At 49.3% G+C, this 12,536-nt stretch overlaps 1 protein-coding gene across 1 annotated transcript in view; it reads right to left on the reverse strand.

The window, feature by feature from the left end:
* The window catches only part of GRHL3 (grainyhead like transcription factor 3), a 36,168-nt gene extending 24,419 nt beyond the window's left edge, over positions 1 to 11,749 (reverse strand). The window contains exon 1 of the mRNA XM_007459157.1: positions 11,484 to 11,749. Within this exon, the coding sequence (XP_007459219.1) occupies positions 11,484 to 11,500 (17 nt within the window). The 5' untranslated portion in view covers positions 11,501 to 11,749. The remainder of the gene's footprint in view (positions 1 to 11,483) is intronic.
* Between the last annotated feature and the right edge of the window lie 787 nt (positions 11,750 to 12,536).

The following is a 12,536-nucleotide window of genomic DNA, read 5'->3' on the forward strand; positions in this document are numbered from 1 at the left end:
AACAAGGATGGGAAATAACAATGACAAGCTGCAAAGAATAAAATTTCCAGGTAACTCAGCATGAGTTCTTCTGATGAAATTCTCCTCGAGACCGAGAAAGACACAGAAGGCTGGAGATCGTTTCAACTTAGAGAGTGTGGTGAGGGACAGAAAGTGCCAGAGCAAGGAAGGCCATAGGCAGAACCTGGTCTTGGGAAAGGGCATTTCAGACCAACATTTATTGTAGAGTGCCCAAGCAGCTGCTCAGATGCCAGGAACTGGAGTGGAATGCTGCAGGGCACCCCTAGGCAGGCAGAACCTGGGCACTGCGCTGCGAACTTGGACAAATACAAGCCACATAAGCTCAAAGGCAAGAGATCAGGAAAGACTCTTTGGAGGAGGCAGACATTTTAGTTGGGGACACTCAGCATGGGGGATTATATCACTCAGATATGTAGGGTGCGTGTCCCAGGAATAGGAACATAATACAGGTTAATGATGATGATGGTAAAAATAATGTCTAATCTTTATTGAACACTGACCATGTTTTAGGCACTGAGCTAAGCACTTTCCATGGATTATCTCATTTAATTCTCACAACAACACTGTGAGGCATGTACTATTATTTTCCCTATTTTATACATGAGGAAACTGAAGCTCTGAGAAGTTATGGGAGTTGCCCAAGGTCCCAGTCAGTGGGTTAGTGAGTGGCTTGAGCTAAGCTTGAGCAGGATGATGCTGTAATATAGAATAGCATTCTCAAACTTCCACTGCAACAGAATGACATGGAAGGCTTGTTAAAACACAGATCTCCAGGTCCCACCCCTAAGTTCCCTGGTAATGCTGATGCTGGTAGTTTGGGGACCACACTTTGTGAATCACTGGTGTAGAACATGCTCTTAATCATGAGCAAAAGGGCATAGAGGTGGGAAAGTTCTGGATATGTTCACTTTAGAGCAAAGAATGTGTGAAGGATACTGGTAGGTGAGAAGCTGGGGACAGCCAGGCTGAGAAAAGAGAGCTCCTGAGACTGGTGTCCTGGTGCCCTGGTGCCCCCCTTTCTAGGTGAGTCTCATAGATTCTCTAATGTTAGAGACATAGGAATAATGCCAGCTGCCATTTACTATACTATATATGAACACTTTCCACTCATCAGCTCTGCTCCTTACAAGAACTTTAGAGGTAAGGATCATTTGCTGCAGTTCACAGATGGAGAAACCCGAGACTTGGAGGAGGTAAGAAAATGCCCCCAAATCACCCAACTAGTCCATGACACAACCAGGATTTAAACCCAGGCTTGTCTAGTACCAAAGCCACACCTTTTCCACTAAGCCACACAGCTTTACCATAGTGCAAGAGGGCAATCCCTACCACAACAGAAAAATTCTCTAGTTGTGGAATTGCAGGCACTGTGGGAGACTGGTGGGTGGGCAAGGACCTCCACAAGTCACACCACAGGAAGTGCCCTCCTGCTGCCCCACAGCTCAAGCCTACATTCTCAGACACAGAGTAGGAACAGCAGGCAGGCCACACCCAGACAGGCCGAGGGTGGCACTCTTCTAGGGGCTTCTTCCAGGGCAGTGTCTCCCATCTCACTGAGCCCTAGGGTGTGGGGTATTGGGCTCTGAAAGGGAGGGAGAGGGAGCTATCACACAGGAAAGAGAGATGACAGAAACCTTCCTGCTCCAGGGGCATGTAGAGGGAGGCACATCTCAAGTTTCTGCTTCTATAAATCAAGGGCCTTAAGATGGAGAGGCGAGAAAAGGCCCCTCCCAGCTGCCTCCTGGGCCTGGGGTTAGAGGAACTTACAGAGCAAGGCCAGGTGGCTGCCCCCAACCCCTCCCAGTACCAGCCTAAATGGAACTCCTAAACCAAGGGGGCCCAGGAGAAACAGGGAAAGGCCTGGTGGACCACTCTCCAGGTCAACAAGGAATCCCAGTGCTTAGCACTGTTCCTTGTTTATAAAATGTGTCTAATAAAAGCACCCACCATGTAGGATGATGAGGATTGAGTGCAACATCACAGGAAAAATGCTTAAAACTGTCTCTGGCACATAACAAGTGCTTAATACAAAAAGAATGATGGTGCCATGCCACGGAAAGGATATACTTTACAGAATACTCTTTCCAGAATGTCAAAAATCTTGAGCCTATGGAATCTGCAGTTTGGTCTTCAGGTGTTGAAATAATTCCTCATTTATAATTTCTAATAAAGGAGTAATATGCCAAAAAAAAAAAAAAAAAAAATGGTGCTCTCGGCCCAGCCTGGAGCTAGACATCAAAGGCTTGCAACGTGGTACAAGACATGGTCACCCTGAAAGTCACTGGCAGATCTGGGCCTGGAGCCCCAATTTGCTGACTCTGGTGGAATGACCATTATCGGCTTTGATGAGCTATCAGTTATCTTACCCTATTCAAAAGTTAATTTTTAGAAGACAATGATAAAGTCACATCAGAAACGAAAGGACACACAATGTTTGCTGTTCATCTGGAGGGTTTTTCTGGTCTACAGTGGTCTCCAATCCATCCTGTCGGGATCCCAAAGTCTGATTCCTTGATACACAGCAGCTACCATACCTCAAGAATTTACCATAGGTAGACACTGTCCCACCTATCATTCTGCATCATCTTATCTACTCTGCACAATAGGTTTAGGGGAAGTTGAGACTCAGGTGATATTACCTGCTCAAGGTCACTCAGCTAGTAAGTGGCAGAGGCTTACCTTGAACCTGGACTTGTTGGACTCCAAGACGCAGCTCTTAACCCCATGCTAGTCTCCTTTCAAATGGCTCTTTTATTCTGGCAATTCCCCTCCTCTGGAATAAATTGAACCAATCCTCCACTGCAAGACAGAAAGGGATTTCCCACCCACACAAGTCAAGAGGGACTGAGTGAGGAAGTGTGATGAATGGAAGAGTTTCTGGCCGGGCGCTGGGAGCTCTAGAGTCCTGGTTCCCAAGTATGCTACCAATCAGTGTCACGTTCCAAGACTACGCATTTGGCTTCTAGAAAGTCTTGGCTATGGATAAGGTTAGTTAGCATTGACTCAGTGCCAAATACGGATCCGAAAACTTTTGGCTCCCTGTTCTCTTAAAGATTAGAATCGAGAGTTGAGGGCCCAGTGGGTAAGGATGTGAAAAGGGTTCCAGGAAGGAATGAGCCCTACTAATGGGAGACAGAGCCAGAACAAAGAGGGGAAACCAGCTGACTGGAACCTATGCGGTCACCTTCCCCAAGGGCCTCCACAAACTCTCTGTTGGTGTCCCTGTCCAAGGCCAAACTCCTCAGCCATCAGAAGGTGAAAGGGGAACGGGGGAGGAGGGTATAGGGAGAGGAAGTGGCTCTGGGCAGCCTTCTAGCCATCAGGTCTCCACCAGGCCGCAGCACAGAATCTGTAGCACTATGGGAGGAAGGAGCAACAGGGTCATAGCCTGACAGACCCGAGTAACCATGTGTCCTTGGGAAAGGTACTTAGCCCCTCCAAGCCTATTTCCTCATCTGTTAAATGGGTCTATTGAGCGTCTTCTGTGTGCCAGTCAGGGATTCTTCCAGGCACTGGGGAATCAGCCAAGAACAAGACAGATAAGGCTCTTCTCTCTTTGGAATTTGCAATCTAATTGGGGAAAACAGACGGTAAACAAGTAGATAAATGAGTTAATTTTAGTTAGTGATAAGTGCTGTGAAGAAAATTAGAGCACAGTCATGTGATGGAGTTACCAGGGCTGGCTACTTTAGAGTGGGGATAATCTCATGGGTTGTTGGGAGAATTAAGTACATTAACATAAGAAATGTGTTTGGCCCAGAGCCTGCCAGAGAATCATGGCTTAGTAAATAACTGGCATCATCACCTTCATCATCATCATGATCACCATCTTCTTAGAACCCCCAAATGAAAGTAAAGCGGAGACTCTGCCTGGGTTCTTAAACTAACATCCTCTCCAAGCTTCCTGTTTGTGAACCAGGTTCCACATCAAAAACAAAAGAGACAGTGTAATAACCCCTTGCCTTGACTTTCACATTCATGATCTCGTGGAGCCTCCTGACATACATGACATGTTATTATCTCTACTTTACAACCAGGACAAAGGAAAGAGACGTTCGGTGACCTGTTCCAGGGGACTGGCTGAGTGAGTTACAAAGCGAGACTCCTGGAATCTAATTCCATGACTAGTCACTTTTCCACCAACCACTAGTTTCCAAGAAGGGATGTAGAAGAGAGGGGGAAAAAACAATAAAATCTGGGTGGCATCCACCCACCTAACCATCTATGCTTCATTTTAATAAATATTTATCAATATTTATTATACCATGTGCCAGGCTTTGTCCTAGGCGGGCAAGACAACAAGATCCCTACTGTCATAGAGGTTGCATTTTAGTGGCAGGCAAGGCAGACATGACCACAAAAACAAATGGACAGCTACTATCAGGTGAAGAAAGCTAGGAAGGAAAAGAAGCAGGAGGACTTCTAACGTGCCTAAACTTTGGGGAATGACTAGATGTTGGCTGAGAAGAGGGGTGGAGGGGGAGAGGGGCGTGAAGATGGGTGGGGAGGAATTTGGACTTTCCAGGTGAAAGGCAAGACAAAGGCAGAAGCCTGGGACAGCTCCCAGAGCTTGTCTGCCTACTGTGTGACAGGTGTGAGCCAGGTTTTTTTGCATATGTTGCCTTGTTTCAAGGAAGGCCAGCCCATTAAGAAGGAAACTCAAGTCTGAGATTTGATAATCCCTCACATTTGCATAGCGTGTTATATTTTTCAACATGCTTCTCATACATTTGTCATCACCTCTGATCCTGCAACGCCCCTGTAAGGTAGGGAGAGAAGGTATGACTATCCCCATTTGATAGCAGGATAAAATGAGCCACAGAGAAGGCCACTGGTTTGCCTAAGGCCACCCAGCTGGTATCTCATGGTGCCAGGCCTAGAACAGAGGTCTCTGTCTTCCATCATCAAGAACCTTCACAAGGCTGCCTCCTTGGAAGCCTGGAGTGGTGAAGTGGGGTTTCATTCCAAGTCCCTTCAGACTCCAATGCTCACTGCATTCTGGCTGAGCCATTTAAAACTCCCAGTGAGGGTAAGTAAATGTGTCTCAGCCATTAGTTGAGATTTTTGGGGTTCCAGTTAGGGTGCAAAGAGACTTTAGAAATCAAGTCTATCTCTCTCTTTTTTTTTTTTTTTTTTTTTTTTTTTTTTTTTTTTGGCTGTGTCACGCAGCTGTGGGATCTTAGTTCCCCGACCAGGGATCGAGCGCAGGCCCTCAGCAGTGAAAGAGCAGAGTCCTAACCACTGGACTGCCAGAGAATTCCCTAGAAATTTAGCCTCTGGGAGCAAGTGTGACTTGCCTAAGGACACACAGCACAGAACTGGATTTCGACTCAAGTCTCCGAGCTTCCTGTCCAGTACTCAGCTCAATCACTACCTTATCTCAAAGGCATTTCAATAATTCAGAGATGGAAAAGTAAGGCCTCTGACTCAATCTTACAGATGGGGGAAGAAAACTCACCACCAAGGGGGCAGCCTCAAACCCCACCAAAGGAGGTGCCTGACACAGGACAGATCCGGTGATCTGGGCCCCACTTCCCTCCAGCCTGAGGAGGAAGAGTTCCAGGGGCTGCCTGAGCTGGGTGTTGACACCCAGATACACCCAATGACTTGTCAAACCCTGTTGTGAGCCACCCAGCCTCATCAGCGGTGATCAATCACATTCACTAATTACCCACAGGGAGGCCCTGCCACAGCTGCTCACGGAGGAATCATTTTTCAGTCATCCGAATGGAAGGTGTTCCCTGGGCATGACAGGAGCGCTCCGGGGTTGTTGTGCTTGACAGTGGCCCATCTGGTTTCTGGATGCACAGGTTGGGGCTCACTTGGGGGCCTCAGTTGGGAAATGGCAGCGCCTAGGGCATGGCTCTATAATGACTCCAATTTGAATGAGGCAGTGTGAACTAATAGTTACAGGGTGGGCCCCAGAGCTATGATGATCTGGGTTCCAGTTTCATCTCTGCTATTACTAGCTATGTGACTTTATGCAACTTGACCTCTCTGTGCCTCAATTTTCTTACCTGTAAAAAAATGGGGGACGATGAGAGCACTAACCTCAGAGTTATTATGATAGCTATTGTTCACTGAGGGCTTACTAAGTGCCAGGTGCTGACCCAACAATTTCTAGTCATCATTTTGTTTAATCTTTAGAACTTTGACTGTTGGAAGATGCAGTGGGATAATGGAGGCATGGGATAATGGAGGCAAAGTGATCAGCACAATGCCAGCACACAATAACATGAACTATTACTACTAACACTCACTTTGTGGGGTAGCCCCCAGAAAACTGCATGACAACTCACAACCTCACTTTCTCCTTCTACTAGTGGCAGAAGGAGACCTGATGCTTGGAGATTCCCAGATAAAAAGGGGCAAGCATTGCCAGCTTCATCATCTGGATCCAGGTGGGCAAGTTAACTGAGAGCCGTCAGGCTCCAGCCAACACCTCTAGTTGCATGTAAATTAATTATATGCCATTTTCTAATTATACCAGAAACTCACTTTCTCCCCTTTGAAAATCCCTTCCTGGATGGGAATTTTTCTTTCATGCTATATTCTCCTCTTGGTTTCCTGTCCAATTTTCCTATTTTTTTCCTCTATTGTTCAACTGGGATATGAAAGAAGTTGCAATCTACCTCTAGACCCAGGGCACCACACCCTTTCATTCATTCATTCACTCTGCTGAATAGGCCCTGTGCTGGGCACTGGGACACAAAGGTAAATATCATGCTGTCCCCACCCTCAAAAGTTCCCAATTCTTGCTGACCTCCTAGGAAGGCCCAGTGAAATAACATCAAATATTTGTGGGAGAATTTCCCTTCAAGACTTTCACTAGATCAGCTGCTCTGACCTTTTTAAGGAGGCAAAAGGAATGGAAGAAGGGGGCAGCCAGCCAGGATTATTTGCTCCATTTTACAAATGGAAAAGCTGAGTTCCAGAAAGAGGAGGGAAGACAAGGGAAGGAAAGGAGCTAAGTTATTTTACGTGTCAGGCCTTGTGCCTTTTCGTTCTCATACATGCCGTGAGGTGGGTGTTATCACCATTTTACATACGCAGAAACTGACACTTACAGAGGTTAAGGAGCTCATCCAAAAGTCACCCAGTCCGTACATGGCAGAGCTGGGCTCAAACACAGGTGTGACCCCATAGCAAAGCTCTCAGCCTGCTGACTCAGCTACCACACTGTAGGTCAGTGGTAGATCTGGGAATCTGCCTTCCAATCCTCTGCCAGGTCTTCTAGGTCAATGGTTCTTTTTTTCTTCTTTTTTTTTTGGCTGCGGAGCACAGGCTCCGGACGCACAGGCTCAGCGGCCATGGCTCATGGGCCCAGCCGCTCCACGGCATGTGGGATCTTCCCAGACCGGGGCACGAACCCGTGTCCCCTGCATCGGCAGGCGGACTCTCAACCACTGCACCACCAGGGAAGCCCCCAGTGGTTCTTAAATTTGAACATGCATCAGAATCACCTGGAGGACCTGTTAAAACACATATTGCTGAACCCCACCCCCAGAGTTTCTGATTCAGTAGGTCTAGGGTGGGACTGAGAATTTGCATTTCTAGTTCCCAGTTCCCGGGTGATGATGCTGGTCCAAGGACCACACTTTGAGAACACCATTTTTTCTTTAATTAGGTGAACCAATAATTCTCTCTTTTAAAAATAATGACTCTCTTTCCTTCCTTTCCTCATTTCAAAAGTAACACAGATTTGTAAAACACAGTATATAAAATATGGAACATATAGAAAAATTAGAAGCAGAGGCTAGAATTCACCTGCATTTCTCTGCTCAGAAATGAGCATGGGTAGAAGTCTGACATATCTCTTAGTCTTTTTTCAACATCTGTGCTGGTAGGAAGCAGGGTAGCACACTGGTGTGGGCATCCTTTTGGCCCCTGGTAAGATCTCAGCTCTTCAGGGAGATGTTGGGAAGATATTGCCTGGGGCAAGCTGAAATCCCCTCATCCTTATATTTATACTCCCATCCTTCAGTGGATTGCTGGGAGGGTTACAGGAGATGATGTATTATCAAGTACCGGACACTGTGTCCGCTGTGGAGTCAGCGCTCAAGAGAAGGCTTGGCTGTTCTTTTTGTTTTAACCGAAGGGCGCTTAGGGTATGCTATTTGTGTTTTCAGCCCTGCGGCCCTTCCTCCCCCTCCTCCTCCTCTATGTGGACCCCTGACGACCCTCTTGGCTCCAGGCACCGACCGGGCCTCCTAGACGAGGGCAGCGGGCCGAGTGGCAGGGACCGCCGCCGTTTGGGTCGTCGAGGGGCCTCTCGGACTGAGGGCCCAGTCCGCCTGTTTTACAGCCCGGCCTTAACGAGGATTTTTAACTTTTCATTCACCAGCAGCGTAGCTCCGACTTTTAATAACACACCTCGTGCACGACAAAAATTTGCTCCTGGCAATCACGGTTTCGACCACAAAACCACAGCGGGAGGCGTTCCTAGTTAACTCTTTCAGCGCTGCAGGCAGTCTGGAGCTTAGCGCTCCCGGAGCTTGGGTGGAGCGGTGGATGGGTCGGGTCCCCCTCCCCGCCTCCGCTTCGGCTCTCCAAGATTTCGGGGACAAAGATGATTCCAGACGGCGGCTGGGGGCCCAGACTGCGTGCGGCCCGAGTGGGGCTGCAGAGGGGAATCCTGGCGCGCCTCGCTCACTTCCCTCTCTCTCGTGCATTCGATAGATCTACTACGTGCTGACCACTTAATCTTAATCCCCTCATATCCTCGACGGGCAGGACAGGACAGCGCAGGTCGGCCAGGTACCCAGTAGGCCCTCGCGCACTCTAAAGATGGGACTCTAAACATGGCGGCCGGCCTGGGGCCCATCGCCCTCTCTGGCAGCTCTTTTCCCTCGAGAAGTGGGCGTCCGGCAGCGACTTCCTGCGCCTTCGCCGCCCCAGGATCACTTGCGACCGGCTTTAGCCCCGCGAGGCGCCCAGGAAAGTGGGATGGAGGTACCGGAGGTTTGCGGAGTCCTGGAGGCTGGCAGATGTTCCCGGCCCGACCACATAAAAGTCCCGTGCGGCCCCCGCCGCGCGCGCGGGGCCGGCGTGTGCCGGCCGTCGGCGGCGGCGCGCGGGCGCCGGGGGGTCCCGTCCCCCCGGCCGCCCGTCCGCGCCCCCGCCGGCGCGCCGCGCCCCCCCCCCCCCCCCCCCCGCCAGCTGCCTCGAGCTGGCTTTTAACTCCACCACCTTGGCCTCCATGCTCCTCAAGCGCCGGCCTTCGAAGTGGCCTAGTAATAGGGCTCACGTTTATGGAGCTTCTCTTCCGGGCGGGCTGGCCTACGTACGGGAGCTCACTGTTCCCCTGACCAGGTGGGTGTTTATAGTCTTTATTGGACAGAGGAGGAAACTGAGGGCCAGGGAGGGGAAGCAGATTCACCAGGACCCTGAAGCTGCTCAGTGGCAGAATTTAGAGTCATGTGCAAGTCCGGCTTTTCCTACTACAGCAAGGCCCAGCAAGAGGTGATGACTCTGTCGGGATCAGAATGGATGCTAGGACCAGTCCTCTTAACTCTACACCTTTGGGGGGAATGCAGCAGCAGCAGGAGCTCAAAACTTGCAAGCCAAGCAGCGGATTCCACCCCTCAACCCCCCCTTATCAGTAAAGGCACTTTGAGCCCCCAGGCACTGAGACACTGTCATTGTAATCTTTAGTGGTGACTTCAGAGTCTGCCAGCAATTACACAGCAGGCACAGGTTCCCCTCACCCCACCCCAACCGGAGAAGCCTCCACTGTCAGGAGTTCTGACTTCAAACTCAAATCATTAAGGAGGAGAAATGCAGGGAACCTTTTTGTTCAAGTAACCCAGCTTCAGGACATTTACCCCCTAAGAGGCACCAATGAATACATTTCTGTCCGCAGCCTTTGCTGTTTTAACCAACAGATCTGAGTGGGATGGAGACACATCAGAAGATGTTTTTTTGTTTTCAAAGTATGGAAAAATAGAAGGCAAGAGGTTCAGAAATGCTCATTGATTGGTTATTTCTGTATGAAGTAACAAGGCTATTTTAGATTGCTCCTTACCCGCCTTTAAGTCAATTGCTCGACTAAAGTTACTGGATACCCCAACAGCTCCATTAAGTGGGTTCCAATATGGCCACAATTTACAGATGAGGAAACTGACATTCAGACAGGTGAAGTGACTTGGCCAAGGTCACACAGCTAATTAGTGGCAGCTGGAACTTGAAGCCAGGTGTTGGCTCCACTGCCCCTGTTCTTATCCTAGTTGTTAACATGTTATCAGCCCCAGGGAGCCCATTCAAGAGAAATCCGATGCCCAGTGATTGTACCATGAACATAGTTAGCTAACCCCAGAGAATCCAAGAGCTGACTGGTATCGTGGAAACTTGTCTGCGGTCAGGACCCACCAACTGCTCTGCTCTCAGGTCTTCAAGTTCTTAAAACAGTCTATTAAGGAGTAGCTAGAAAAAAAGATTGTTCAATCCTTGACTCTGCCTACTCACCTCTGAGGGTGGCAGGAAGAGGATAGTCTGTATTTTAGAAGCCTGGCTTCTGCCAGCTTCCCAAACAGAGGCTACTGCAGCCCAGAATCCCAGCCTCATCCCACCTTCTCTGAGGTCTGGACCCCAAGCCAGGGGTCCGTGGTGAAAGTCATCATCAGCCAGCGGGGATTCTAAATCCCAGATATGGGCAGGAAGGCACCTGTGTCCTGTCAGGCAATAGAGATGACCTCACTGAAAACCACATCTCAGCCTCCTCAGCCTTAGAACCACCTCTGAATGACATCAACCACATTTTATTGAATGCAACTTCAGACTTTGGCTCTGTGCTAAGCATTTTACAGCCTTTATCACACAACTCTCTCAAGAATCCTACAAAACATTCTTGTACCCATTTTCTAGATGAGGAAAATGAAGCGCAGGTCAGTTGAATGACTTGCCCAAATCAAGATCTCAGCCCATGAGGAATGGAGCCTGGATTTGAACCTAGGTCAAGCTGACCAAAGAGTGCATATGTTTAACTAGCACACTTCACCTTCCCACCTGGGACTGTTCCAACCCAACAAACAAGTCCCTTTAGAGAAACCCAATTCTCTGCCTAAGACAGTTCTTAGAACCACCTCAAAGAAGTTCCTTTTGGCAAGAAGACAGAAAGCCTAGATGGGATTGGAGCTGTCTCTGATTTCCAAGGCCCCCTTCACAGTATCAGAAAGTGGTGCTGAAAGCCTTCACAGTTTCAGTCCTGTGTTTCCCTACCTGGCTCGAAACTGCTCAGCAGAGAGAGAAAGGAAAAAAAAATTTTTTTTCCCAGGGAAACACTCAGCTCTGGCTTGAGACGGGGCTTGCCTCAGCACGCCAAAATGAGATCGTCAGCCCATTCATTTACCCTTACAAATTGCTCTGTGAATCTTGGCGCCAGCCTCCCTGCTCTTTCCCCTTCTAGAAACCCCATCCAGCCTCCATGCTCACAGCGCGCCAGGCATCCACCGGTGTTTACTCACTCAAGTTCATTCGACATCTTCCTGCTCCCAGGCTCCCAGGCTTGACGGATGGATCGGCACCGGGCACCAAGGCTCTGCTGTCCGCTCGTCTCTAATTCTTGCCTGACACAGACATTCCCTGCCCAGGGAAGTGTTTGATTTATGTTGAGGTTTCAGTGTCGGGATTCTGCTGACAGGTAGGTTCCCGGCAGCTCTGCCGCTGATTGGCTGCAGGTACAGGTGCCGGCAACAGCAGGTATACCTCAACAGGTGCAGCTGTTAACTCTTGGCCTGCCGAGCTGGGGGCGGAGCCATGGGTGGAGCTGGCCAATTCCTTCCTTGGTGAGGGGGTGGGGGGTGGAGATTAAGGAGGAGGGAGGAGGAAAAAAATGTTGGAGAGAAGATAGCCAGAGGAAAAGTACAGGGACAAACGATACTTGGCTGCAGGAAACCTAGATTCCTGTTTCTAGTTAGTATCCTGGATACCCCGGGACATCCCCCCCACCCCCGCAAATTCCTTGGGCCTCTTTTCTACCCGGCATCTGCCACTTCACAGCCACCAGGGAATTCTCAGAGAGAGCAGTTCTTCCCGTGCGGGTCTCTGTCAAAGTTCCCTTTCTTTTTCCTAGAGCTTCCCTTGAAGATAACGACATCTTATTTCTGAATAGTCTTCTGCGGTTATTCAGGTGATTTCTTTTGACTTTCACAGTGACCCACTGTGGTAGCTATTATCATCACGCTCTCTTCCTCCCCAATACACACGCTTCATAAGTGAGGAAATGGAAGCCAGAGAGGTAACGTGACTTGCCCAAGGGCATGAGCCAGTGAGTGTCAGAGCCCAGATCTGAATCTTCGGTCATCTCAGTGCAAATCTGGCTCTCCCTTTGAGCTGAAGTCAGTGGCCACAATTCAGCAGACATTTATTGAGCACCTGTGGTGTGCCAGGCCCTGCTGTGGGTTCTGAGGTGACAGAGGCCAAAAGGACAGGGTCACTGCTCTTAGAGGAGTTTATAGTCGGGGGAGGGGGGGTGTTGGTGGTGTGGGGAGGTGGGGCAGTAGGGTGGGAGGCAGCCT

This window comes from Lipotes vexillifer, unplaced genomic scaffold, assembly GCF_000442215.2.
Source record: "Lipotes vexillifer unplaced genomic scaffold, Lipotes_vexillifer_v1.1 scaffold496, whole genome shotgun sequence".
Taxonomy (NCBI): domain Eukaryota; kingdom Metazoa; phylum Chordata; class Mammalia; order Artiodactyla; family Lipotidae; genus Lipotes; species Lipotes vexillifer.